Genomic DNA, 27773 nt, shown 5'->3' with positions numbered 1-27773 from the left:
CAAATTATGTACCTGATTTTGAAGTACTCTGAAGTTTAGTTGATGGACACATCTACTGTACTTTAAACAATAACAATGTAGCTTATCTTCTGTTAGTCATCAGTCTGACTTACCTGTGAGATACACCTCATCATCAAAACCAACCCCTCCCCCCCAAAACCAAAAAGCCAAACCGGTCTTATCAACCTATGTATCTTTCCTGTTATCTTTCATTGTTTTAGGTAATATATACAAGAAAGCTACTGCGTGTTAAATTCTGTACACCATGTTTAAACCTTTAAAAATTTAGACCACTGAAACTCAGTTAAAATGCATATAAGTCATCAACATTTGAGTAGGTACTATGACAGACTGTCTCAGCGCTTTGCAGTCACTTAACTGGGACAACTCTAGCGGTTTAAAAATATTTTTAACAACGCCACCAGCAATGTTTTACATACAAGGTAAAGCCAGAAAACTAGAGCAGTATTCAAACGCTGAATGTACAGTATGTAAAGAATGGCATTTTATTAGGGACAGCCAATAATGTCCACAAATCCTTTTCTCATTGGACTATCAATACTGAGATAAAAATGGCAATATGCATAGTTTTTTCAAACTGTTTTGAAAAATCTAGGGGATGGCAATCTTTTAGACAACTGAATGTTTATAGAACAAGATTCACACATTTTATGTGTAAACATTACACCAAGTATTTTAATACAAAAGTGTTTATTTTATAAACTTTATATTTAAAATAGAATTTTTATCTGTCTACTCACAAAACCTAGTTTAAAACATGATACATTTCTCTCTCTTGCTTATCTGATGTTACTCTTTTACAAACAACACTCATTTTGTAATTGTTTTATATTAAGAACCTGTACTAAATGAAGTTTATATTTTATCAGAAAACATTTCCCTTTAAACTTAAAGTGCTTTTTTTTTTTTAAATGAAGGCACCAACAAGAACTACTTTCAGATGGTACAGAATTTCTTATTTCTTGAAGACTCTGTGGTTGACCACTTCTTCATTAGTTACCTGCAGCAAGACACCTTCCTGCCAAAGGAAAAAAAAAGTATCTGAAGAAGTTTATCATGTTTGTCCAAAGAACCTAAATAACTTCAGTGGTGGTCTTAGGATCAAAGAAGACTCACTGGTGCATATAGTAGAATATGCCCTGATTATCACATTCCTGAAAAGGCAATAAAGCCAGGCAAATCAAACTCTGATGACATTTAAGAATTTCAGCAGCCAACTTACATCTCTCCTATAAGGTACGGGGTTGGGAAAAAATTATCACATTTAAACCCAAATATTTAGTACTGGATACATACAGGATTTATAATGTAGACACTTTATTTGTTAAGAATAAACTATCATTTGGAAATAGTTTCAACCATTTTACCCTACCTTCTCCTGAACCTGATCCTGATAAGCATGTAAAACTAGAACAACCATATAACAGAAGAACAAAATATCTTTATTTTTAATAAAAACCACTAGAGTTCACTCAAAATGCTTGATCCAAGAAACGTGAATACACAAGGGTGTAATGATGGGTAATTTCATGATTTATTGAACTTGCAGCCTAACTTTTACCTACCATTTTACTACCAACACCACTGAAGGAACCAAGAAAAGCTTTATTAATGATCACTTGGCTTGCGCCTCAGCTGTTGAAATGAAGCACTTTACAGTCTTTGTGGCAGCAGAATATACTTGTCCATGGTTCATATCAATGCTAAAATTCCAGCAGGGAAAAAAATGATATGTTAAGCACCTGAATCTTCATAGAGGGAGAGGGGGTGGGAAAGAAGGAAAAAAAGGGGGGAAAAAACAACCAAAATAATTTAAGTAAATGACAGATTGGAAAACAGGGTTTATAAGATTATTCTCTTGAGTTTATAAATTGTTAAACTCAAATTTATAGCTATGTTAAACTACATAAGAACCACTATACTGAAAGACCATTGAAGAGTAGTATTAGTTTATCTTTTGGGGAGGAAAATTAAGAAAGAAAAAGTAAATTAAGATCTTACCTAAAGAAGTTTAACTGAAGCTTAGAACTATTTTGCTCTACACCCTCAGCTTTCGTTGTCATCCTTATAAACTACTGTAGTTTAAAGCTTTGCAGAAACAGCACAGTTTTTTAAGACTGGCTGAACTTAGTAGCCGTCAAGAGTTCTCTTGTACTAGACCTGTATCCCTGAAGAGTACCTCGCTGGGGTTATTTCCTTTCCTTGCATTGAAGAAGCAGCATCTAAAAGATCTAAAAAGGTGTTTCTCTTTGCAGAGATATCCCTTAAGTTATCTAGATAATTTAATCCTGATGAATTGCAGACAACACACTTATAACTGACCAGCATTTATCTTACACAAATATAACAACAGCTTTGCAATGGACCTTAATTATACTACCCACTCCTTAACTTATTTAAAATAAAAAGTCTATAATTACACAATTTCCTTTAGAATTATTTTATTAAATCATAAATGTACAACAGCTTCTTAACTCTACACACGCACTTAAATTTTTTTAAAGGAAAAACGTTATGTCTTATTACACCATGATCCTGGCTAATAGCTTTTCAAAACTTTGAGAAAAATCTTAAAAAAGGTTTCACATGTCACCTGAAACTTACAAATTTAACATTATCAAAGAAGGAATGCTTCTACACTCTTACAAAGACCACTAGAAAGAAACAACAATTAAAAAGCTAAGAAACTGTCTCAAAGGCATTTTTTTTTTTTTTACAATCCTTCCTCCACAGTAAGGTAATGTTATTAAATAATCCAATCCATTCACAAAATGGCTCTCTGCATCTGCTCTGGTGTCTTCTGCCATATCACTGCATATTTATGCATGACTGAGATAAGAGTTTCCTTAACATTGTTATTTCGATAACCTGAAGCTGTTCTGTTACCTCTGGGCTCTCATCCTCTCCTATTTATACAGTGAAGCCTGTTTCAACAGAAGTAAAGAGTAAAAAAAAAATAGGTTATGAAATTATCCATCTAACCAGATTTTAAGGAAAGATAACATGATCCTAAAAAGCTTTTACTCCTGGCAGCTAGATCTCCCAAGACAATAATAATGTAAAACTCAAAAGCTACTTACCCATGGCAAATAGGAAGAAGCTCAGTATCGGCTTCTTCCTCCATAACCCCCACTTCCTCCACTGCCTCCAGGACCATAGTTTCCTAGAATTATTGAAACAGCAAGAGAAAGCAAACATATTTCCAATTTCCATAATAAGCCTGATGCTATCTATAGCTAGACATAACCCTCCTTGAAACACAGCTCATAACTTATTATTTGCTTATGGTTAACCTACAACCTGGGCGATGAATTACCCCAGACTCACAAAGTTTAATTTTGCCCTTTCCACTTGAACATCTTACCGCTATTCCTTTATAGAGTTGTCAGTATAGGGTTAAAAAAAGGTATTCTAAACATAAGAGGCATAAAAACATTGGTTTAGTACTACAACTGTCACCAAACCTTAAATAAGGCTTTTAATAAGTAATCTCAAATTTTTATTCAATTAATTTTCAAAGAGATAATGCCTAGAACTTTATAGAACTTGTAATGTGCTCAATCTTCTTTGGCTTTTTCATAGGAAATAATTAGCCCCCCCCCAAAAAAATCCCCACCTGATATGCCCAAACCACTTTCCCAAGTCCAAAATATTTATACCACTAATATCCCACCATTTTATACTGAATTACAATGTAGTATTACTCTAACAATCAGATGTCTTCATACTTAAAGTCATCAAAGTATCCTGTAATCACAAAATGTAAACAATCTAACAAATTACCTCCACCATATGGTCCCCCCATGTTCCTGCTACCACCAAAGTTTCCACTCTTCATTGGACCATAGTTAGAGGGTTGCTGGTTATAATTTCCAAAATCATTGTAATTTCCACTTCCATAATTTCCTGTGAAAAAATTTGAATAGGTTTTGCACAATGACCTTCAAAATAACATATTCAAGCATTAAACCAATGAAACATGGTAAGCATATTAAGAACAAATCTCCCAGAAAAACAATCATCAGAATAAATGCAAGACCCCTATCTACAACTCTACAGTTTTTTAAGACAACTAGTGACAACATTGTAATGCAAAATCTCATGTGTTAAAAGTCATTAATTCCAATCCAAATTCCCACATAAAGGTTGCAGGTGAATTTATTACCTCCTCCATAGTTGTCATAACCACCTCCGTAGCCCCCACCCTGGTTGCCATATCCAGGTCCTCCACCACCATATCCTCCTCTTCCTCCTCCATAACCAGGGCTACCTCCAAAATTGCCACCTATTATAAAATAAGCCTTTAAGTAATTACTTAATATTTTCAATGGCATTTGAACTGTCTTATCACACCCATTTCCAGCTTTCCAAAACACATTCTTATAAACAAAGTACTTATTTTATGAAATCTCTTCCTTAACAGCCCCAAGGGCAGAACAGAGTACCTATCCCTGGTGAACATTTAGGAGCAGGGAGCACTTGTTCACAAACTGGATAAAACCTATACAGAGACAAATTCTTGCAATGCCACAGCTCTCCCCTGACAGCAAAAACATTAAGATTCTCTATGAAGATATCCTGAAACACTTGTGTTTTGCCTAAGGACTGTGGGAGCAGACAAGAGGCACAGGGTAGCAGGACCAAAAAAAACCCCACATACCCCTAACTGGTCCAAAAGATTAAGTTCTAAGAAGTTGTTTCCCCATAAATTCCCATGTCTCTTAAATAATATGCCCACTACACCCGTTTTCTGAGTAGAAATGGGGGGAGGACCAGAAATTAGCAAACTTGTATGTAATTCAGAACTTAAAATGGCAGTCTCCAATTACTGAAATACAAGAACTCATCTTTCTCATAATACCAAATTAGTATTTGGATTTCAAAGCAAAACTGATGTAGTTAGGATATAGGATTAACTTAACCGTACTCAAGGAGTGGCAGAACCAGCAATCAGGTCTATTACTAGCTCACCATTTTTAATATCCCATTCTTAATAGGACATTTATCAGTAAGCATGTTAAACTTTCCTGTACTCCCAACAGAACATACATCTAATACCATCACTTGTTATGGAACAGTGGCTCACAACTTGAGCTGGTCCCAAGAACACAACTGTATAATTGTGTATTTTAGGAAGTTTTCAGTTACTTTTGAAAATAAATTCCATGGGGATTTATCCTGGTAAGGGACTAATTTTAAGATAAACAACTAATCTTTCATACCCCTCCTCTTACATGTTGACCACGATTATTACATCTAGTGGTCTGTTTTTCAGGAAAACAGCACACAGAATACATCTAGATCTGATTCTTTGCATAAAAAACAATGGGATAGCATGACAGCAAAATCTTAAAAGCTCTACTAAAATCTTCCTAAATGATTTTGCAAATGGTATTTAACACATATAAGCAAATAATACTTTCCATAAGGTATACAACTAAAATGCAAATTATAAAGGAAGAGCCAAATAAATGAACCACTACCACCTAAGCCCTTTACAAAGGTAAAATGCAGAACATTAAAAACGAATGTGTAACATACAACCATACAAATACATATTGCTTAAATTTTTAAATCACAAACTAAAATACAACAGAAACTGACCTCCAGGTCCTCCTCCATACCCATTATAGCCATCCCCAAATCCACGACCACTTCCATATCCATCTGTTAGAGACAGAAAGAAAGTTATACTCTGTTCACCCTCGTTTTAATTTCTTACCCTTTCCTCTGCATTAATACTTCTGAATGAAAATAATTAAGAACACCCTCTGTGCCAGAAAGGTACTGTTACTCATTTCTTTAAAGACAAAGACGTACACGGACAAATCTCCCAAGGCAATTGTCTAATTTGTAGGCTTAGACCTGGCAAGACTTAATTTTTAAGAGATTCCATTTATTTATGCATAAGATCACTTCTTGGCTTTTTGGCTAAGATCAAGTTATTTGTAATTTATGCACAAGAATGAGATTCTTGATTATCAGTAATTCAAATATAACTGAAGTTGAAAAGAAAAAAAAATATTAACTGATACAGACCTTTTAAAGCCTACAGACAAACAAACTCTCTACAGGTCTTTACTTCCCACTCAGGAGCACACCCGTTTTTTTAAAGCTAGTTTCAAATCACAAAACCTTTTTTTTTTTAATAAAGTGTACTATCCTAAAAAGGATCTCTGCAACTGATTGTCTTGCATTACATTTTTAAGATTACGTTTTTAACTATAACCTCCTACCTGGCAAATTAAAAATATTCCACCAGTCTTAAAAAAAAAAACTTTAAAAAATTATACTGCATTTCCTCTAATTCAAACTGAATGAATTTTTAATTTAGCATATATACCTTTATATAACATTTAGAACTCAAACTTACCAGATCCTCCTCTAAAGTTACTTCCTGGTCCTGGTCCAAAATTTCCACCACCACCACGAGAATCTCCAAAACCAAAATTACCTGTAGTAAGTGGCCAGGTTAGTAACAAGCATTCATTCAAGTAAGTTTTAAAAAGAAAAATAAACACGAGTTAAAAGTTACCTCCTCTTCCACTTCTAGAACTTTGGACTTCCTGCATTTCTTGTCTAGACAGAGCCTTTCTTACTTCTGCATTATGACCATTGATGGTATGATATTTCTGCACTGCAATGAAGAATTCACACTCCCATTATATAAAAATTCTTTTATCAGTACACAACCTGTACAATCTACCCTTTAATAAAGTTAGCAAACCCAAAACCTTGTATGTAAAGAGCAACACAACCTACTGCTTATAGACACTTACACACAATCTTATCCACAGGATCATGATCATCAAAAGTAACAAATCCAAAGCCTCTTTTCTTTCCAGACTGTCTATCAGTAATTATCTCAATGGTATCAATCTTCCCATATTCCTCAAAATAATCTCTAAGATGATGTTCCTCAGTATCTTCTTTAATCCCACCAACAAACAGCTTCTTCACAGTTACATGAGCCCCCGGTTTTCCAGATTCCTGAAATTATGGGAGAAAGAAAATCTTAACAGAAGAAACCAAAACACATTTTAAAGCACACTATCTGGGAACCAAAGACAGCCTTTATTCTACAATAATACACCAGATAAAGCAATATCTTACAACTAAGAACCCAGGTTTTTTTGGGGGGAGAAAATAAATGTAAATCTAATAAAAGCAAAGAGTAGAAAACTAACAGAGCATGTGAAGATCCAAAACTTAATTCTTTCAAAAGTTAGTGTAATCTTCAGTAGGACAGAATATTCTTTGTATTAACGGTACAGTTATATTTTGCTTACCTCTCTTGCAACAGCACGTTTTGGCTCAACCACTCTACCATCAATTGAATGAGGTCTTGCAGCCATGGCAGCATCAACCTCAGCCATGGATGAAAAAGTTACAAAGCCAAATCCTCTTGATCTTTTGCTTGCAGGATCCCTCATAACCTTAAAACCAAAGGGGAAACTTTAGCTCATTTCATTACTTACGTTATGAACTAACAATTTAAAAGACTAGTAGTTTTCACAATGAACAGAAATCAAAATAATTTTCTCTGCATTTTACTCAACATCTTCAACACCTAACAGTTTAAAGACTAGTATCTGCAGGCGCTTTTCTATAACGTACCACACAGTCTGTAAGTTTCCCCCATTGCTCGTAGTAATTCCTCAAACTTTCTTCTGTGGTTTCAAAGCTCAAGCCACCAATAAAGAGTTTACGGAACTGTTCCTTTTCTCTCTGCAAAGGAGAACACCATTTCAATTTTTATTTACATTTCCTCTTTGTATGCAGGAAATTAAATTCTTAAATATGAGGTGACCTGCTGGCAGAGTACCTTTTTCCTCTCCAAAGGAACAGTTTCTAAAGTTTTCTGGGGGGGAAAAAAAAAACTTACATCAAATTTAAACCATATGTTAAACTGCATATTAGTTGTGTTACACCAAAAAACTTTCCCCAGCTGATCTACACAAGTCTCAAAGTCATTAACGCTTGATCTAAATTTAAATGACATTAAATTATTTTGAATAAATTTAACATCCCTTTATCTTAAAACTTTCTGAAAAGAGGAATAGACCTATTCTCTGATCATTGAAGGTTTAAAGGACTTTTATCAAAATTTGCATTCAATCCTATTGCCCAAAACAAAGAAACTGGCTTTTAAATATGCATTGTAAATATACCACTTCTTAATACAAAAACTGTTGTTTACTTATAACCCAGAATTTACCATTTCAGGATTCAATGTCTAACAGTCACATTTCATTTCTCTTTTCTGCTCCCTCTGGTGGTGATTCCAATGCATTGCAATTAGAGAAAAAAAAAAACCCCACCAAGAAAAATCTTTCCCCATATACCAACTCTCCATGAAGGACTGGGGGGGGGGGGGGGAGATATGGATGACAAAAAACTTAAAACATTCGATGTTATGTACCCAAAGAGCCTTATAAAATCTGCCCCCCCCACCTTTGACCAAGGCACAGATAACATGACCAATGCTGGGTATTCAGAGCTTCAATACTTTTTAACCTACCTGGGGTTTTTGTGGGCATACTTGTATTTGGTATTGACAGGACACAGAACAATCTGAATTATTACTGAACCATTAGTGCAGTAAACTGCTGTAATCTAACCTTTCAAAAACCATACAACTTTAAACGATCACTGTTAACTACTCAGTAGTTTTGTACTGCTACGCTTTACACTTCAGGGAAAGGAGGGGACAAAACCAACAACCACCCACAAAAATTCAGGTGTACTGGCCTTACTGGCCATCTGGCAAAATACACTACACAAATGTCTCTAATTTTACAAGTGTGTTGGGGGGAGGGGGGGAAGGGAACAGGGGACATGAGTCAAAAAAATTCTAAGCCCTCTAAGCCACCAAAGCAAATATGTTGCATTAACAGCGCTGTATTTTTGCCTGTCAGTGAAGGAAAAAAAGTTATACTGTTTGCAGAAAAGTAGGTTAAAAAATTAAAATATTCAAAAACCAGAATAGGTCATAATATCCTATTATTAGTGTATAATACAAATCAAAGGTCAAATATAACTTCCCATATAAAAGCTTATTATCAAATAATATTACAGCTCTCTCAGTTCTATGGAGGTATCTCCCTCCACGCATGAATTTCCAAACAGCTCAAAAAAATGATAAGCATTTAATGAAGATTTTTTCCCTGCAGTTCTCAGAATTGTGAAAAAATTTGAAAGGGGACAAAAACTATGAAGCTCCCAAAATACTCAAATAACTCGTTAAGCGATTATCTGACATACTGGTATTTAAATTAAGCTGATTTATCTAATTAGCGTTAAGTCGGTCTTTTACAATCCACATTTACGCAGTTAAAAAAAAAAAGCATTTACAATAATTCTTACACATCACTAACAAAAGGCAAAAACTCATTACTTACCTCAATTTTTTCCAAACTTACCCGATGTCCACTATCGATTACAAACAAAGTTATTTTATAAGTGTGCTTAAGGTCAAAGAAAATACCCAATCAGGCCCCCTTCGCTTGAGACCTTATTCTTACAATGATCAACCATCATAGCAAACATAGATGAAAAAAGCAAATGACAAAGTTCAAATACATAATAGCCCAGCCGTTAACTCGTAACGAAGGATTGAACCACGTTTTAACCAAAGAACCGAAGATAAAAATTTTCACTTTCCTCTTAATTCCTACCGTATCTCAAGAACCTCTGCTATTACCCAATAAAGACTGTTTCCCAGCAAAAATATTAAACACGAGTAATTCTACAGTTCAAAAGAAATCTTTCAGGAAAATAATTGTGAAACCGACAGCCCCCCCCCCCCGCCACCTTCCCCACTGCCACCCAGTCGATACTAACTTAATGGCTCCCAATTTTTATTTCTAAAGTTTTCTGCGATTCGACTAGCTTTTTAATCACGGCAAACCCAGATAATACCGATACTCCAAAAAAAAAAAAAAAAAAAGAAAGAAAAAGAAAAAAAAAGTAAAGAAAGAAAATAAAAGGAAAAAAGGGGGGAACCCCCCACGACAGTTGAAAAGCAAAATGTTCTTTGTAGTACGGCTCGACTTAAAACTGGGCCCAATATCCTGGGTGGTAGTTTTACCTCCTCGTCTTAAACCGTGTGAACCAGCCCCGGGGAACCGACTCCCCCACCCGCCCGCTCTTCGGTGTGGCTTCTGAACGCAATGGCGCCATTTCATCGAGGGAAAGGGAAAGAGACTCTAACGAGGTGCGCAGGACTTTTAAAGATCCAAGCTCACAAAACACTCGGAATCCACCTCGAAACGGCATGAAAACAGCCCGAAAAGAAAGAAAAATAGTTAACCACTTCTGTTCTTCGTTAAAGGAATCAAATTAGCAGGATCCAGAGATTGAAAAGAAAAACGCCGCGAGGAAGGAAAGGAATGAAAATGGCGGCCGCCAAATCCGGTTCCCGGGAGAGGGGAGGGGGAGGGGAAGCTCCGCAGCCTCGCTCAGGAGGATCCTTAGCCCGCCGAAAAGCTCAGATGCGGGGACGCCGGGCCCCCCAAATAAGCGTGCTTTGAAAAGGGAGTAAGAATTCCCGCCTCCGCGCCCCACTTTTCGCCGAAGGAGGGCTGTGTCCGCCATGTGGAAATTCCCCATCCCCCACCCCCAGCAAAGGGAAATGGCGCCGGCAGGCTGAGGGTGGGGAAGGTACTGTTCAATCAGGCCTCCACTAACGAACCCTCTTCAAAAATATCCTGAAGCCAATCGCTTTTGAAGCGGCCCTATTTCACCGCGGCTCTCAGACGGAGGCGGGTGGCCGACTTCTACCGAGGCGCCAACGGCCTCGCCATGCCCTTTTCAATAACTCATTGATTTCAAACCCGTTACCTCCATCGCGGACTCAGTCGCTTCAGCCCGATTTCCCGCAGCCGAGCGAGATGAGAGAGATCTCCGCGGACGAACACGAACCGGACTCGTCCTGGCGCTGTAGTGAGAACTGCCGCTGCTCGAGAAACAACACCGCTAAGAGCACCTCCACACAGGACTCCGCGCTGCTGCTACTGCCGCTAGAGCCGCTGCCGCCGCTTTTCTAGAACCTTCCCCCCGACTAACGCGTCTTCCCCTACGTCAGGCCGTTGCGTAAACGCCCTAACCGCCGCCAATGGCGGGAACGCTGTACGCCCTCCTTACGCCAGATACGTACTCCTCCCCCCCTTACAGCCAGTAGTAGTGCTTGACGTCACTTGCGTAAATGGTCTCAGTGAATTGCGGAAGGCTCGAGTCCTGCGTATTTCTCTCTCAGGGAATTGGGTCCAGCCCCCGCCTTAGCGCAGGGCAGGTGAAAAACGGTCGCGCAGTTTGAAATTAACGCTGTCGGGAGGAGCTTAAAGCACAGTCCTAAAGTCCAGCCCCCTCAACCCGGGAGGTGGTCCCCGTCGCAAAGCCTCTGATAATCCGTGCCTCCCGCGCCCCGCCCCTGATCTCCCGCCAGAATAATCGTAGCAGCCTCGCCCCTGCGATTTCCCTCCCTTCACTCTCCACCCGCGCTGAGGACTGACTCGGCCCCTTCCGGAAACACCCGAAGCGACTCCTAGTCAACACGTTACACTTCCCGCTCCACCAACCTACTTCTGACCGTTTTGGGGAGTCCACCCCTCGGGTTCAAGAGAGGTCTTTGGAAAGAGTGGTCTGCGAGGGGCACTCCTTCTTAGCTCCCAATTCTCCCCAACCAAGTTTCTCTTCACTCCCTCACCCCTGGCGTTTGGAGGCACCCACTTCTAGGGGCGAGAAGTGGGCGGAGCCCGGTTTTGGCGCTAGGCGCTGCTGCTGCGAAGCAGAAACGCCTCCGTCTAGAAGATCAGTTTCTGTCCTCGCCTCTACTTCCCTTTCCCTCCCCTCCGGGGACCACCAGGCGCCACGCCGCGAACGGTAAGTGCCGCGCCGCCGCAGCCTTCCACCTGCCCCGGGCTCGGGTTCTTGGCGGGCGCGGCGCTCGGCCCCTCCCCCCGCCGGGCGCGCGCACCCGCCCGCCCCGCCCCTCGCGGCCGCCCGGCGTGGGCGGTGCCACCACCATCCCCCCCCCCCCCCACTTCCAGCGGCTGCCCAGCGCGCAGCTCCCCAGCCCCCTCCCCCTCGGATGTGGCTGGAGCTTGAGGCGCGCAGGGCCGGAGACGCCGCAGACCCGGGACCCGGAGCAGCTCGGAGGCGGTGAAGTCGGTGTCTTTCTTTCTTTCTCTCTCTCTACTCGGTTGTGGTGCCTAAAATACCGCCTGCGCCCCCAGGGATCCCCGCCACCCAGCTCCCCGCTTTCCGCCCTTCCCCACCCGACCCCGAGTGGGGAGCTGGCGGGAAGCAGCGGTGAGTCGAGCGGAGACCCCGCGGCGGGCCTGGGGCTGGGCCGGCGCCTGGAGTTAGTGGTGGGGGAGGGGGAGAGGGAGACTATCCTAGAGAGGGTAGAGAGCCGTGGCGACAGCCGCCTTATTTCTAGACAAAGCGCATTTCCTTTTCCCCTCCCCCATCCGCGATCAAGATGCCTCCCCCTTACGGCCTGGGTCGGCGACTGGGGCCTCTTAATGAGGGCGGTGCGTTCTCCCGCATCAGCGCGGCCCGCTGTTCCGAGGCTGCGGCGGGCGCTCCGTTACGTGGCTACCGCCGGGTGGGGGAGAACGCGGGCCCGGTGGTGCAGTGCCCTTGAGCCCCCGGGCCGCGGCCTTTGTTTCTCCCCGCGGATGGGCTGACCACGAGGCCCGCGCTCCTGGGTGGGGGGCAGGGGCCGGGTGTTTAGGCCTCGCTAAGCAGGGTGGGGCTTATGGGGAACGGATAGAAGAGGTGGTTTGTTTTTTGAAAGTGGCACGTAATGGGACTGAAGCATCTCGATATGGTGTTTTTCCTTTTTCAGTTTTTAAACTAGTGATTATAAAGGGGCAGGGTTTCTAAGAAACCAAGTTGGGGTTTATAGGCGCCTCTTTGGACTGTTAAAAGGTCTAAAGGGAAAATTCACAATAATTTATCATTGTAATTGGGTGGTCACGTCGAATTTGAACCAAATTATTTGGCCATTTTCTTAAAAAGGCTGGGTATGACATAAATTGGATTTAAATTGGAAAAAAAAATGTGCTCTTTTTTTCCTTTGTAGAACTATCTCAGATATTAGCGTACTCACTATAAGGTTTTCTAGACCCACCTGGTTAGAGCACTGATGTACTCAGCAGGCATAGATCCCTAATAACGCAGGATCTCAAACCTGCATCTCTGGATTTGAGTACAAGTTTTACAGTATACGATACATAGGTGGGGGTTGGAATCCAAACAAAACTTGTGTTTAGCTACCTTTTTTCTGTCATGCAAACTTCTTAACTGTCATGCATTTTTCTAGTAATAGCTCTTCAAGTCTGCAATAAAAAATGGCCTCCAATAAAACTACATTGGTAAGTTAATGAAAACCTAAAATATGTAAGGATCTAACTCAAATTTTTTTCCCAAAAATTATAACTTAGCATCTCTGTAGTTGAGATATTTACAGCCACCCGTATTTCCCAGTCCCCTCTCCCCCATGTAATGGGGAGAGTTAGAGGCGAAAACGAAATCATTACATTGAGATACTTACTGACTTGGCTTAATAGTGTCTTAATCCAATTAGAGAAACCTAATCTTGGGAGGATAGCACAATGAGTTATTTAAATACTCTTAAAAGTATTTTTATCTTGAAATAAAAATAAACTTTTGCAACATGGAAGGAGCATTAACAGACAATGCTGTAAAGCCCTTGCTGTTGGGCATAACAGTTCCTAACTCACCCTATGATAAATTCTAGAGAAACCAGGTATTTTCAGTATTGCTTAAAGAACAGGAACCTTATACACCTAGATTGGAACAAAGGTCATTCAATTACTTTGCTCATGTTGTCCTGTTTCAGACTTATTCTAAAATACATAAACCCCTTAAATTCAAATCATTGCCATTTTTCTAAAAAAAAAACAAAATAAAATCAAATCTGTGTCCAGGAAGACTAGATCTGGATCTTTTGAGCAATTAAATTGTTTCTCCACTTTCTTAAACCCTAAGTTTGCATTCTTAACACTTTATGAAAAGTTCTGTGAATATGTAAAGACTTAATGTATGTTCAGGCATATCAAGTTAGATTTTTTGAAAACACTGAAATACATAAAAATTGTGAAATTCAAAATTAATGTTCTCACAGTAATTCTAACACATTTCACCAATAATTGCAATCATATTAAAGGCCAGTATTAACATCTAAATAAAGCAAAAGATTTGGGTTTGGGTTTGTATATTCTTCCCTTGGGTTTCACATTAAAGACCAATTTGGTTTTCAGTTTTTGCCATCATAATGTTGCACATTTTACTCAAATATCCTGAGAAACATTTACGTAAGAAACAAAGTCTGTGGCACAGAGGATTCCCAGTAAAGCCATCAGTGGAAAATGCACAAAGCATGTTCTGTGCTCCCTCAAGATTGAACTGTACTTCAAATTTCATAAGCAGTAAACCAAAGTAGATGATTGAATTGACTATATGGTTACCTGTGACCTTCAGGTATTGGAAGAAGGAACTAGCTGTCCCTGCGGCTTTGAGGATGAATAGAGATAAAGCAAACCTAGATGCTTAGGTTGCTTTGGCAGACAGTTTTGATAGTCTTCAGTGTCTGAGTGACACTTAAATATCTGATCCTTTGTTAAAGGATCATAAATTGACAGCTTTGAAAGTTTTTCTTAATCTACCTTTGAATTTTGAGAGGTGAGGTGTGTTAGTTTAGGTGGGAATGTGGGTGAGTTTTCTTTTGAAAAGAAAAAGGTGAACACTGGTAACTGCTCACTGCTTGTGAGTACCGTGGTAAATATTTCATATTTTTGTGCTAAGGTTTTTTAATCTTCGTGTTTATTCTTTTCACTTTGTTTATTTTTGTTATTCTCTTTATTAATCTCTTACTTTCATGAACATAGTTAATTTGTTTATCACTTAGGATCAGCATCGAGTAGGCTTTTATCTACAACAGTTTTTCTTTTCTCTTGCTACCATTCTTTGTACTGTACAGAATCAAAGAGCTCTCTGACTGGTTGCAATACCCAAGTGTCTTGACTAATGAAAATTATAAGAAGAAAATTGTAAAGCCTAACTTGGAGATGATATCCAACAAAATCAGATGTTTGCTGCGTTATTTTAAATTCTAGAGAATTTTTACTTTTTATAAGTGTGTACACCTCTCAATAATTACATAATTTTAATGTCCTTTTGCAATATTGAGTCACTGCTGTTGTTACTTTTCTGCTTGTATGATTTTAATGACTAGGCAATTGAGATTTTTTTTTAATAACGCCATTGAAATTATTTTAAAATTAACAGAGATATCCCCCCTTAGTCTCGTATCCCCCCTTAGTCTCGTCTAATTAACCATTTCACGTTTTTGTTTTATCTGCTTTCAATTCATAACATGAGTTGCTGGGAAATACTGATTTTAGCTTGGTCTTTTGGCTTTTCTCATACTCTTAATACAAAAAAGAAAAAACTAATCTAAAAATTTGTTTATAAAGTGGATTTCCTGGGCTACCTTTTAACACCTGAGAAACCAAGAAAGAAGGATTTTACATTAGAGAATTAAAATCCAGTATTGTGGCCTCTTCAAGTGACATTATAATTTTGTTCCATGTGATCTATAATAATATATACAGACATTATGGAACAATGATAGTGTCCTTTTTAACCTATTAGTGGTCTTAGTTTACTCTACAATTGATGTCAGGATTCTGCACTTACCTCTTTCTGTATAATTGAGACTTTTGACATTGGTATTGAGTATTGAGAAATTAGTATTGGTATTGAGAAATAGGATTGTTAGTGTTTGGAGGCTATAGTTTTTTAATGGGACTATGGTTCACTTAATAAGATCTCTTATTAGTATTTATTCTCTTTGTACCATTGTCTAATACTTTCTAGTTGTTTGTTGCTATGTTGTAGTTAAAATGAGTACAAACTCTAATAAATAAATTTGGTCTTGTAGACTAGGTAAGGCATTAGATTTGGAAAAGATAAACAGTATTTTCCACATAGTGTTTTTGATTATTTTTATTATTTCAGCCATGAGGATGGGTGATAGGTTTGAGCTAAAATGGGATTAAGTATTCTTTTTGATTATCTGTTGACTTTTATCTTTTCAGAATGTGTCTGCTTTGGGTTATAGAAGTAAAAATATAGATGTCAGATGCAATGATAATGTAAATAATTTAGTCTTTAAAATATACCAAAAAATGAAAAAAGATGTTTCTTAGGTCTTTTTCGTTTTATTTTAGCAAAAAATGGGAAAGAAACAGAATGGAAAGAGTAAAAAAGTAGAAGAGGCAGAGCCTGAAGAATTTGTGGTGGAAAAAGTACTGGACCGACGTGTAGTGAATGGGAAGGTGGAGTATTTCCTGAAGTGGAAGGGTTTTACAGAGTAAGAAACCTGGTGCTTTTATTATATGTTTAACTGCATCAAAGTGACATTTAAAATTTGCTTTTAGTCTGGGTTTTTAAAATCCATTTTCTCATAGATTTCTTTATACATAAAGACACCTTTGATCCAAGGTACTTTGAGATCTGTTTTAAAAAGTCACATCTTGTACCCCTGGGACAAATAATACATTACATGTTAATTCTAAAAATTTTTTAAAATAATGAAAAGTCATGCTTTTAGGGGCGCCTGGGTGGCTCAGTGGGTTAAGCCTCTGCCTTCAGCTCAGGTCATGATCCCAGGGTCCTGGGATCGAGCCCCACATCGGGCTCTCTGCTTGGCAGGGAGCCTGCTTCCTCCTCTCTCTCTGCCTGCCTCTCTGCCTACTTGTGATCTCTCTCCCTCTGTCAAATAAATAAATAAAATCTTTAAAAAAAAAAAGTCATGCTTTTAGCCTACAGTCATAACCAATCAGATTTGAAGAATCAAATTTATAGGAGTGCAGTTTATTATATAGTGCATTTTAGTGTAGTTAGATACTGTACTGATTAGAATATCTAATGGACATTGTATTCTTACAAAGGACACTAAAAATATTGAAGCTATATATAAAGTAGACTGGTGGGTGTTGAACAGAAGAGCTTATCATCCATGACTTAGACCACAGGCAGTAGGTTGACTGTATCCTAATCTCCTAAGAAGTGGTGTGGGCATTTTTTAAGCTCCTTAGTTCTTTATGTTCCTTGTTACTAATTGCTCTTACAATTATTATAAGGTTAGCTGTATTGTGAATAACTCATGCAAAAATTCCAGTCTTATACTTAACATTTATCGTGTGCTAAATCTACTTTGATTTTTCTGCCTTATACCACAAAAACAGCAAGGCTCTGTGGTCAGTGACTATTGAAAATGGATAGGTAGAGATAGACAACAGTTTTCTGAGCATGGCAGAGATGGGAGAGTGTGCTAGTCAAATATTTAGACTTTGAATATCTGTTACCTACTACATGCCCCACCATTTACATTTAAAGATGTCTCCATAGCAATTTGGGGATTACAAGTTGAGGGGAAGTTTAAGATTCTTTATTTTATCCTTCTAATATCCTTAGTTGAGCTCTTAAATACAGTGTAAGTTCATAATTTACCACTAGAAAAATTTCCTACAGATAGCAGAACAAAGCAAAGTCCTGAACTATTCTAAAATTAGATTTAGCTAGTATGCCAAAAAATTGATTACCATCATATGATAGGTTTTTTGTTGTTTGTTTTGGAATCTCATGAGACATTAAATGCTATTTGTCTCTGTCTAGCCCATAAAATGTTGAGAAACTTAACTCCTTGTCTCCCTCTTTTTCTCAAACTTAAGGCCATTGGCTTTAAGTATGGCTAAGAACCTACTATCTGCAGTACAATGTATTAGGTAATATAGAAGTCTGTAATGAAAGTAACACTACAAAATGGAGGCTCTGCTTCAGCTCTTTTGTCCTCTATCCTCTGATTCAGGTTTGCCAGTTTTAGCATCTTAGCATATCAGAAGACACAAGCTGTAACCAGAAGTTTAACTACCTTTCTTTTCCATCGTCTCTAAAATAATTAATTTCATTCTATCTTGTTCTGTAAAGGCTTTCTGGATCACAGTACACAAAGTTAGCAAGCCTACAGGGCACCTGGCTGGCTCAGTTAAGTAAAGCATGTAGTTCTTGATCTTGGGAGTAGTGAGTTCGAACTCCACATTGGTCAATAGAGTCTTTAAGTGAACAAGCATATCACTAGTGTAGGATTATCTGACATTCACGTTTGGTGATTGATACTCATTTTCTTTGCAGTCCCTCTGAAAAACACATGAAAATAGTCATCTCAGCATTATATCAGAGGTTGCCAAACTTTTTCCTTAAAGAATCATGTAGTAAATACTTAATGTTTTGTGGGCTGTAGACCTCTTATAATTACTCATCCTTGCAAATATAGTACAAAAGCAGCAGTAGACCATTCGTTAAACAAACGAGGACAGCTTTTTCTAATGAATGGGCCCTGATTTCCTATAATTGTCATTTTTGAAATTTTTTCCCAATTAAAAATGTGGAAAACATTTTTAGTTGCCCAACATACAAAAGCTGCATTTGACTTTTGGGTTGCCAACACCTGCTTTTTATCATTGCCAAATTTGAGTACGCAGCAGAAGTTGAAAATACTGCCTATATAGAATGCCTTAGAATTTTTGTGTTTTTAAACATGGTGTTGAAGTTCCCAACCGGAGGCATAATCTAACTGATCTGATAAAGTAATTTGGGGTGGGAATAGGGAATCAACATTTTACAAAAGCCTTTGTAGAGAAATTCTGAAGTGGGTTGTCTATGTAACTTGGGAAAATACTAGTTCCATTTATTCTGCTAGAGCAGGTATAGTCAACTTGGAGGTAATACAGCAGACTGCCCACTTACTAGAGGCTAAGAAAGTAGACCCAGGAAGTATAAGCAGATTTTCTCAAAAGAATGTGGGGATAGGGAGAAAATGGTAAGCATCTGCAGGATAGCAGACTTTTTTTTTTTCCCCAGATATATGTTAAATGAACATGGATAATGGTGATGAATCATATTTAATTGATTTTTTTTTTTTTTTAACCAAACCCAGTGCTGACAATACTTGGGAGCCTGAAGAAAATCTAGATTGTCCAGAGTTAATTGAAGCATTTCTTAACTCTCAAAAAGCTGGTAAAGAAAAAGATGGTACAAAAAGAAAATCTTTATCTGACAGTGAATCTGATGATAGCAAATCAAAGAAGAAAAGAGATGCTGTAAGTATAAGATATTGTCTAGCACACTAAGTGAAAGGTTGATGGCTTGATTTTTAGAATGCATTTGATACTTTTAAAATTTCAAATATTTTAAATGCTTAATATTTAAGACGAAAAGGATAGGCATGATCTAGCCTCCATCGTATAAATGTTCAGTAATAAGTGCGTATACCACTTACATTGTTGTGCTAGTGTTATTTTGAGTAGATTCATGGATTTGATCCCTGATAAATCATTTCCTGTGATCCAGGACTGGCAGTCTTAAATACGATGAACACAGAGATTATATCATTGTAGTCCCTTAGAATATAGTAAAAACAATCCACATGGCACATCCTGATAGACCTTATAGAACCTTATAGACCACAGTGGCATTGACCACCAGAACCTGCTTTCACATGTGACCTTTGTTTTTTCAGAATATTGCCAAACAACATTTTGATTTTGAAGTATATAAATCTTTAGTACTAGAAATTTTTAAAATGTGTTTTGGTGTGAATTGAGACAGCTGGTTCATTAACTGCATGAGTATTTTGATCCAGTCTTTGCTTCACTAATGTGTGTGTGTGGTTTTGGGCAAAACACCTAACGACTTGTTTAAACCCTCAATTCCAAAACATTGTATTTCCCATGCCTGCTAGCAATTTGGGAAATGGTCTTGATTCTGAATTAGTATTTAGGCTTGGGAACTAAACATAAAATAAAGATTTATTGATAAGGTGTTTGGGTTTAAAATTGGATCATTTGAATTAGATGCCAAGTAGTTTACAGATAACCTGTTAAATCTTCATGGCAGATCTGCTAAGATTATAGGTATTATCCCCATTTTCCAGATGAGAAGCAGAGGTTCACTACAAATTTGGTTCTGGATGCTTTAGCAGCCAAAGCAAAAAGGTAACAGTGTTAAGAATCCATAAAGGTAAATTGAAAGTCAACCATATATTCAGCAGAAGCACTGTTTAGTAACAGTAGTTTTCCTACACTGAGCTCTTACAGTGTGCCCAGCAGTGTTCTACATAACTTAATTTGCATTTTTTATACTACAAAATGTCTGAGACCGATAGTATTGTTCCTGTTTTTTAGGTAATAAACCTGAACCACAGAGAGATTAACTTGCCCAAAGCTACACAGTTAGTACAGTTTAGAGTCATCATTCTAACTAAGTCAGGTAATCTGGCTCCAGAACCTGGGATATTGATAGAAAATTCTGGTAGGGAGAAGGGATTTCTTAATCTAAGCAGTTCTCAAACTTTTTTGGTCTCAGAACTCCTTTAATACTCTAGAATTTTGAGAATGCCAGAGAACTTTTATTTGCATGTGTTATGACCATCAATCCTGTTAGAAATTAAAACAAAGTTCTGAAACATTTGTATATTCAGTTAAGAAGGACAGAACCTATTGTATGTTCATAAGTTATCATGAAAAATAACTTTAAATGAGAAGAGTGGCATTTTACAGTTTTGCCCATCTTTTCAGTGTCTAGCTTAAGACAGTTCTGCATTTGATTTGCTGTCTTAATGTTGTTTAGTGGAGGCATATGAAGGTACTCCAAACTCAAAGATAAATGAAAGGGGGGGGACCTTGCAGATAACCAGACTAAAGGTCTCAGGGATCTCTAGGGGTCAAAACCATGTTTTATGCTAGATATTTCTTAATACTATAATGGAGATTGATGACAATACTGATCAGTCTGACTTGAAGTTTTTACTATTTTGCTATTTGTATTTTGTGTGTGTTTTAAAAATATGTGGATAATTTAAACAAATTCCTAAAAGTGATTTGAAATCCTAACTAGAAAAAATTCATAATTATTGATGAGCTAGCAGAAATAAAGGGATTAAATTTGTGTGCCTACACAGTTCTGTTTTTTTGATGTATTATAATAAAGAAGGGCATTTGTTTTCTTGCCTCGAGATTCAGAATACTTTTAGATACCTGGATTTGTGTTTTAGTAGTAAATAAGGGTTCTTTCTCTTGTCATTTCTTTTCCACTTTCACTTGAAAGCTGTATTTCATGAAAACAAATGGGAAATTAATATTATTAGTTTGTAATATGGAAAGTGGGTGAAGCATTTATGTACATAGTCATTTAACATCTTTTAATCAGGCTGATAAACCAAGAGGCTTTGCCAGAGGTCTTGATCCTGAACGAATAATTGGTGCCACAGACAGCAGTGGAGAGTTAATGTTTCTCATGAAATGGTAAGTGTGTAGGTGGTTGCTATTATATTTTAAAGTGAGAGTAGATTATTTATTTTAATTTGTGAAGCCTTATCTAGAAAAGGTTCTATAGTTTTCCTCATTAGATAGTATCTGCTGAAAAGATGATTCTAGGATTTTTGTTTTTTGGAGGGTGGTGGGGGAGTGGTTGGCTTTGTTTGCTAATGGTGTTTTAAAGCAAAGATCGGCCTGTTTTGAAAAATGTAGTTTTACTGGAACACAGCCACGAATATCACATCCTTCTGAAGCACTTAAATACCTTTTGATTGAATTACGATTTAAATGAAAGATTCTCAGTTGGCAAAAACAGTTGAGACTTCTGACTGAGCATTTTTTTTCCCTCACGACAGGAAAGATTCAGATGAGGCAGACTTGGTGCTGGCAAAAGAGGCAAACATGAAGTGTCCTCAAATTGTAATTGCTTTTTATGAAGAGAGACTAACTTGGCATTCTTGTCCAGAAGATGAAGCTCAATAATTGTTTGCATTGCTTTTTATATATATTTATATATATATATAAAATCTGGGTCTTTGTTTTTTGATTTATTAGTGTGAAGAAATAACATTCTAATGAAAATCAAGTTTGATATGTTTGTTTTGAAGTAGTATTGGGGGAGTTGTTGGGGTTTTTGCATCTATAGCACTGGTTACTTTAAACAAATAAAAGCTTTCTGTAGTTGCTTCCTTTATCGGAAAAGAATATTTGAGACCATGATATATTATCCCCCTGCATTAGAGAACCTTTTCTAAATGTTGGAGGAAATCTTCATAGTCTTTACTCAGTCAGAATTTGTGTTTAACTCCTATATGCCTAAGGACCATTCTGGGTTTTTTGTTTATTTGGGGTTTTTTTTGTGTGTATACTTAAAATACGTAAGTGGTTTTTGTTTTTAACATTCACCAAAACAAAAACAGCATTTTATAACCATGCATAAGCCCATGTTTCTGGGATGCTATCATTTTCAGCATTTTAAGAAATAAATCACTTAAACTGAAGTTTTTCCTGAGGCCTTAACCTTCAAATTTTGTAATTAATTGGACAATTTAAATATAATGTAAACAATTTAAATTGGACAATTTAAAAGCAGCCATATCAGAATCCATATCCTTCTCTACAGCCATATAAACGCAAGTATATTTGCAAGATCCCTGAAAGGAAAATTTTATCACTACCAACAACCTCCCCACCCAAATGACAAAACTAGACAAGTCCTTGTGTGTTTTACTTAGGTAAGCAATACTTTAGTTAAATGGACATGTAAAGGTTCCTTCTAGTGAACCATTCCTTTTTAAGAAGTTGAAATTCTCTGTGCTGTATTGACTAAAAGGTCACGATTCATGGACTGTCTACAACTTCCTTCATGGAAGCTAATCATAATCAGATGGTTAGAGATGTTGGCAGTTTAGCACCTGCTGGAGTAAATGGGTGGACAGGCTTGTATAATCCAAATTCTTCACCTGCATGTTTTTTCTTTACCCCAGTTCATTCCTGACATGTAGGCTCAGTCTTTTCAGTATTTGAGTTACTGGTTCAGCAGAAACCAGGAAAAACAGTAACTTTGTAGTCAATGTTATCCAACTGTATATTGTTTACTTTATTGTAAATACTGGTAAACAGTGGTCAATAAATAGTTTTATATTCCTTTATGTGATTAGACTTTTTATTAATCTGATTTTCTAATGGGAGTAGAGACATACCTTAGAATCCTGTTCATGTTTATAAATAACACTAAAGCATTAGAGTATATGTCTTAGATCTTTTGAGCTGAGGAGTTTCAAACTTACTAGTATATGTATTTCCACAAAAATGAAAATTGGTTTCTTGGGGTGCCTAAGAGGAATCTGTTTCATTAAAATGAAATTTTGAAAAAAAAAATGAAATTTTGATACTTAGAATCTAGTTTGTTGAAACCGCTGTTTGAAAAACAGTTATGATAGGATAGATCCTGTTGTGAGAGACCCATTTCTACTAATCTCCAAAATTCATACAGAGAAAAGGAAATCATTTTGCCGTATATCTAAATATTTAATTATGTTGTGTATCTGAAACTGATAGGTTATATGTCAAGTTATACCTCAATTAAAAAACAATTTTTTAAATCCTATCTATACTAGGCTATTTATTACTTGTCTCTTTATGTACCTAGCACTGCTCTCAACAGTGGGTTCCTAGGCGGTACCAAATTCCCTGTTGATATTCCCCATATTAAACTTCAGTAAGGGAATTTCTGGAGACCGTATTGTCCACATACTTCTTTTATTACCCCTTATTATGTGTATGTTTCTTTTTGGTGCTGTAAAAAATTGCTTCAGGTTTAATGGCTTAAAACAGCATAAATTTACTATCAGCTCTGGAGGTCAGAACTCTGATTTGTCTCATTGACCTGAAAAGTTATACGCAGGGCCACTGGTTCCTTCTCGGGGCTCTAATGGTAAAATCTGTTTCCTTGTCTTATTTTCAGTAGCATAGCCATCTGCTATATAATAGTTCCCAACTTAACCAACCGCTGTAGGTAGGTTAGGTTGTCATTTTTTTTGCTGTCAGTGTAGTGAATGTTCTTACATATAATGTGTAGTTAGACTTAAGTAGATAGAGGTTACCATGTATTACTGAAGTCAAGCTTGCAGTGATTTTCTCTCCCCATTGGTCACCATTATCCTATATCCCCACTTGTACTGTAAATTAATAATATTGACCTTACTTTTTTTTAGCCAATCTGATGGTTTTAATTTGGCATGTCTATGATCTTTTCTGAGCATTCTTTTAATGCTTAACGGCTATTTGCATTTCCTCATCTATAAACTGCCAATTTTATAAAAATTTTTAATTGGCACTTATTTTTGTAGTGAGAATATTAACACTAAATTTTTTGTATTGCAAATATTTTTTCCCAGTGTCTATATTTTGACATTTGTGGTATCTTTTGATTGTACCTTTTTAAAAATTTTTATATGGTCAACTCTTGTCAGTTTTGACATCTTCTGGATTTCCTGTCATGTTGAAAAATGTTTCTCCTGTCCTGAAGTTGTATGGATAGTCCTAAATTTTCCTAATTTTCCCTGTCATTTTTATAGTAAAGTCTTTAATCAGATTTTGTTAGATACTGTGATGAAGCCTTCTGATTTTATTTTATTTATTTATTTATTTATTTATTTGCCCCCCAAGATGGACATCAATACCACTGAAGAAGTGAGAGGTATGGGTAACAAAGTTTGCCTAATCCTTTGGATCAAAGAAAACCATATACCACTATAAAAATGTTGGTCAGCGTTTAAAACTGAAGTTTTTCTTTCTCATAAAGGGCCTGAAATCTGTTCAAATACCTGGACAGGTATTGGTGTGGCAAGATTCCTAGGTTTAATACCATTGAGAACAGAAGGGAACACTGACCTGCAGTTTATTACCATTATCAATAAGGTACTTCTAAAACCTCTGAAGTTTTAATAATGTGATTCCTCACTACTCTTTCCCTTCCCTGTGCTTTACCTTTGTGTTTGAAAACAAATTATATATCTCTCATTTATAAGCCTAAAATCTGGTTCTTGGTTCTAACAGGACCTGATAACTTGATACTGCTCAGGTATTAATGTAGTAAACAACATGGATGCAAGGTAAGAAAATTAGTAAGGGGAAGTAGTCTTTTAGGGTAACTATTAATATACTACCTTACTCTTCTTTTAAGTTTGAACCTTAATTAACTAGGCAATAAAGATAAATGTTGGAAAGAAAAATGTAGAATTAGGAGTCTGGGCTTGATTATTACATTTTTCTTTTCTATCTAACAAAGAACCCCTCAGGTTTCTTTTGTCTTAAATACCCAACCCATAAGCTTACGTTGGCTACATTCCCTAGAAGCCTAATGAAGAGAAGTGTTTAATACTACTTTGATATTCCTGTGTGTGTGTGTGTGTGTGTGTGTGTGTGTGTGTGTGTATTTTAATAGATAGCACTGAGTGGCTGTCTTAAATTATAATTGATCCTTACAATATGCATTATTTTTATGTTTTATTAAACCAACATGAAAGTTGGGTATCAAGCAAAAGAATCTAATATGAAATGGAATATGAATAATATGTATATTTGTATGTAACCTATAAGATACATTAACTCTTTCATGTTCTGATGAATAAATGAGTTTGTACCTTTGAATATTCACTGAACAAGAGCTATTTTAACATCTTAAAGTTCTAGTAGTGGATTTGACATAACAAGGAGTTGATTTTAAATGTTAGTGTAATGTGCTATACTTTTCAGATAACATGGCAATCTGTAACATATCTGCTAATAGGGAATAAGGAGGGGGGATTGAAGGTTGTTGGGTTTGTGGGGATGAGGTTGTGTGTGTGTGTATGTGCTAAGAATTTATATTATGTTGAAAAGTCACCTGGAGAAGTGCAAAAATATGAAGTTGTATTCATCTGAAGACTTCCATTTCAGTTCATGTTTTTGCTATAAAAGTATTGCAAATCTCCATGAGCACATACAAGAGTTTAGTGCCTAAAAGAAATACCTAACAGTTGTTGAATACTGTGCTAAGTGTTTTCCATACTCTTTCTTCCTCAAATGCCCTATGCAGGGTAGGTATGATTGACCCCATTTTACAGGTGAAGATACTAGGGCACAAAAAGGTTAAATAAGGTTGAGGGCATTTGTATGACTTCGGGCATTAGTTGTGGGAATAAAGAGAAGGGAACTGATTTAAAGATGTGGTTTTGTCCATTTTAACTGCTATATGTGTGATTGTAGAATAAAGTGGTTTGGGATATAAAATGAGGTGATGTGGAAGTTGGGAAGAAGGGGATCCAGAGTGACTCCCAAGATTTCATTTCATCTTGTATGGATGAAAATGTCATTTAGTGAGAAAGGGAAGGGAAACAAGTTCAAGGAGGAAGATAAAGTGGCTTTGGACATAACTTTCAGGTATTTTTCCTTACTTTGATTAGTGTATTACTTAGTATACCTACAATGCATACATCTTACATAATTTGGCTGAAAGTACAAGATAGCAAACTCAAAACTTGTTTGATAAGGGAAATTGCTCACTGGCTTAGAGACAAAATAATAATGTAGTTCAGAGCACTGGCTCTGGAGTTTGACAGCAAGGGTTTGAATCCCAGCTCAGCTACTGCAGTTACTTAAGTTCCCTATGCCTCAGAATTCTCTATAAAGCTGGGAGGACCTAATGGTATTTATCTCATGGGATTTTCAGGATTAACTGAGAAACCTGAAAAATACCTAGAGCTGAATGCCTTGTACTTAAGAAGGATCAGTTAAGTCATTGCCAGTCTCCACTGTAAGCCTCAAGATGACTGGGACCGGGAGCCTGCTTCCTCCCCTCTCTCTGCCTGCCTCTTTGCCTACTTGTGATCTCTGCCTGTCAAATAAATAAATCTCTCTCTTTAAAAAAAAAAAAAAGATGACTGGGACCCTGGAGTGGTACAATCCCAAGACTCACCTTCTCTGGTGGCTGGCTCTCTGGAACTAATCTCCACAAATCCAAAACAGGTGCTGGCAGCACCCAAGTCCCCAATTCTGCCTCTACAGTGGCACTGAGGTTTTTCTCTCTGCTGTCCAAGAGTCCACAAATGCCCTCTCTGGAACTATCAACTAGAACCAGTTGTGTGGGGAAATAGGATTGGATCAATTGCAGAAGAGTCATTTTCAGAAAAAAGATGGGAGCTTAATATAAACAAAATGTATAATTAAAGCAAAGAATTTCAGCCTATTTGAAAGCACCTTTTTAAAATACCCTTTGTCCTTGCTTTTTAGAAAACTTCTAATGTGAATATTGTCGTGTCCTGAAGCATCATAGAACTTCCTATCAACTCTTACCCTTTTTTCAAATGAAGATTGAAATCTGCCCTTTTCCTTAAATTTGAGTGTTGGGGGGAAAAATCGACTTAGGAGAGCAGAACCAGAACATTGATATTTAAAGCTGCTCTTGTAGATCCGTGAATGTACAGAGAATTTTTACTTTTTAAAAATGAAGCCTATCCTTATTCAAAAATTCTGCATATTAGCTTCCTAAAGGAGAAAAATAAGGACACTGAAATTAATACTAAGTGACTTTTCACTGCAGCCTTTTCCCTTACATATCCCCCCCGCCCCAGCACTTTTTTTGGGCACTGACAACACCCTAACTTAATATCCTGAAGTGGTTGTTCTGGCATAATCTGGTATTTTTAGAACTCCAGAGCCACTTTTTGGTGTCTCAAAGCTCTAAGCCATTTTGATAAGCAGTAGGGGAAAAGTGGGAAGAGAAAGGGGAGATATGAAGAAGGAAAGTCTAGACAGAAATGGGCATTGGGGGATGTGAGAATGAGATTGGTAAACCAA

General features: G+C 37.3%; 2 protein-coding genes and 1 long non-coding RNA gene across 27 annotated transcripts; 2 read left to right on the top strand and 1 right to left on the bottom strand.

Moving 5' to 3' along the window:
• Positions 1 to 483: 483 nt before the first annotated feature.
• HNRNPA2B1 (heterogeneous nuclear ribonucleoprotein A2/B1) lies at positions 484 to 11473 on the bottom strand. Of its 16 annotated transcripts, XR_014301246.1 has the most exons (14): positions 10864 to 11122; positions 7847 to 7882; positions 7639 to 7749; positions 7311 to 7457; positions 6801 to 7011; positions 6557 to 6658; positions 6395 to 6475; positions 5626 to 5688; positions 4187 to 4306; positions 3805 to 3927; positions 3102 to 3184; positions 2023 to 2252; positions 1587 to 1724; positions 484 to 1039 (listed from the first exon to the last, which is right to left on the bottom strand). XR_014301246.1 is itself a non-coding variant. In XM_082693223.1 (12 exons), exons 1-11 carry the CDS (start codon positions 10867 to 10869, stop codon positions 3123 to 3125), a joined length of 1062 nt encoding a protein of 353 aa, XP_082549349.1. In that variant the 5' UTR covers positions 10870 to 11122; the 3' UTR covers positions 484 to 1039; positions 3102 to 3122. The 16 variants fall into 16 exon arrangements, 9 of the variants coding, with proteins under 9 accessions (XP_082549349.1, XP_082549344.1, XP_082549346.1 ...); XR_014301243.1 differs by lacking the exon at positions 7847 to 7882 and having other exon boundaries at positions 10864 to 11139; XR_014301247.1 differs by lacking the exon at positions 2023 to 2252.
• Positions 11474 to 11765: 292 nt separating this feature from the next.
• Positions 11766 to 23541, top strand: CBX3 (chromobox 3). 10 transcript variants are annotated; one of them, XM_082693227.1, is made up of 7 exons: positions 12059 to 12333; positions 13352 to 13403; positions 16284 to 16426; positions 18046 to 18102; positions 19055 to 19217; positions 21325 to 21419; positions 21788 to 23541. In XM_082693227.1, exons 2-7 carry the CDS (start codon positions 13380 to 13382, stop codon positions 21912 to 21914), a joined length of 609 nt encoding a protein of 202 aa, XP_082549353.1. In that variant the 5' UTR covers positions 12059 to 12333; positions 13352 to 13379; the 3' UTR covers positions 21915 to 23541. The 10 variants fall into 10 exon arrangements, with proteins under 10 accessions (XP_082549359.1, XP_082549355.1, XP_082549362.1 ...); XM_082693233.1 differs by lacking the exons at positions 12059 to 12333; positions 18046 to 18102 and adding an exon at positions 11766 to 11904; XM_082693229.1 differs by lacking the exons at positions 12059 to 12333; positions 13352 to 13403 and adding an exon at positions 11769 to 11904.
• Positions 23542 to 24992: 1451 nt separating this feature from the next.
• LOC309845368 lies at positions 24993 to 27493 on the top strand. Its single transcript, XR_014301249.1, has 2 exons — positions 24993 to 25048; positions 27207 to 27493. It is a non-coding gene; the product is annotated as an uncharacterized lncRNA (long non-coding RNA).
• The last annotated feature ends 280 nt before the right edge of the window (positions 27494 to 27773 follow it).

Source organism: Mustela nivalis (genome assembly GCF_964662115.1).
Source record: "Mustela nivalis genome assembly, chromosome: 12".
Classification (NCBI taxonomy): Eukaryota; Metazoa; Chordata; class Mammalia; order Carnivora; family Mustelidae; genus Mustela; species Mustela nivalis.
Note: the sequence above shows the minus strand (reverse complement) of the source record. Positions and strands in the feature narration are given on the sequence as shown.

Excerpts from the sequence above, each read along its gene's own strand:
- HNRNPA2B1 (XM_082693223.1), bottom strand. Across the intron at positions 7,458-7,638 it reads GGAAACTTACAGACTGTGTG|GTTATGAGGGATCCTGCAAG; the intron begins GTACGTTATAGA and ends TTTGGTTTTAAG. Across the intron at positions 5,689-6,394 it reads TAACTTTAGAGGAGGATCTG|ATGGATATGGAAGTGGTCGT; the intron begins GTAAGTTTGAGT and ends TGTCTCTAACAG.
- CBX3 (XM_082693227.1), top strand. The coding sequence starts at position 13,380 with ATGGCCTCCAATAAAACTACATTG. Across the intron at positions 13,404-16,283 it reads CCTCCAATAAAACTACATTG|CAAAAAATGGGAAAGAAACA; the intron begins GTAAGTTAATGA and ends GTTTTATTTTAG. Across the intron at positions 21,420-21,787 it reads TTAATGTTTCTCATGAAATG|GAAAGATTCAGATGAGGCAG; the intron begins GTAAGTGTGTAG and ends CCCTCACGACAG.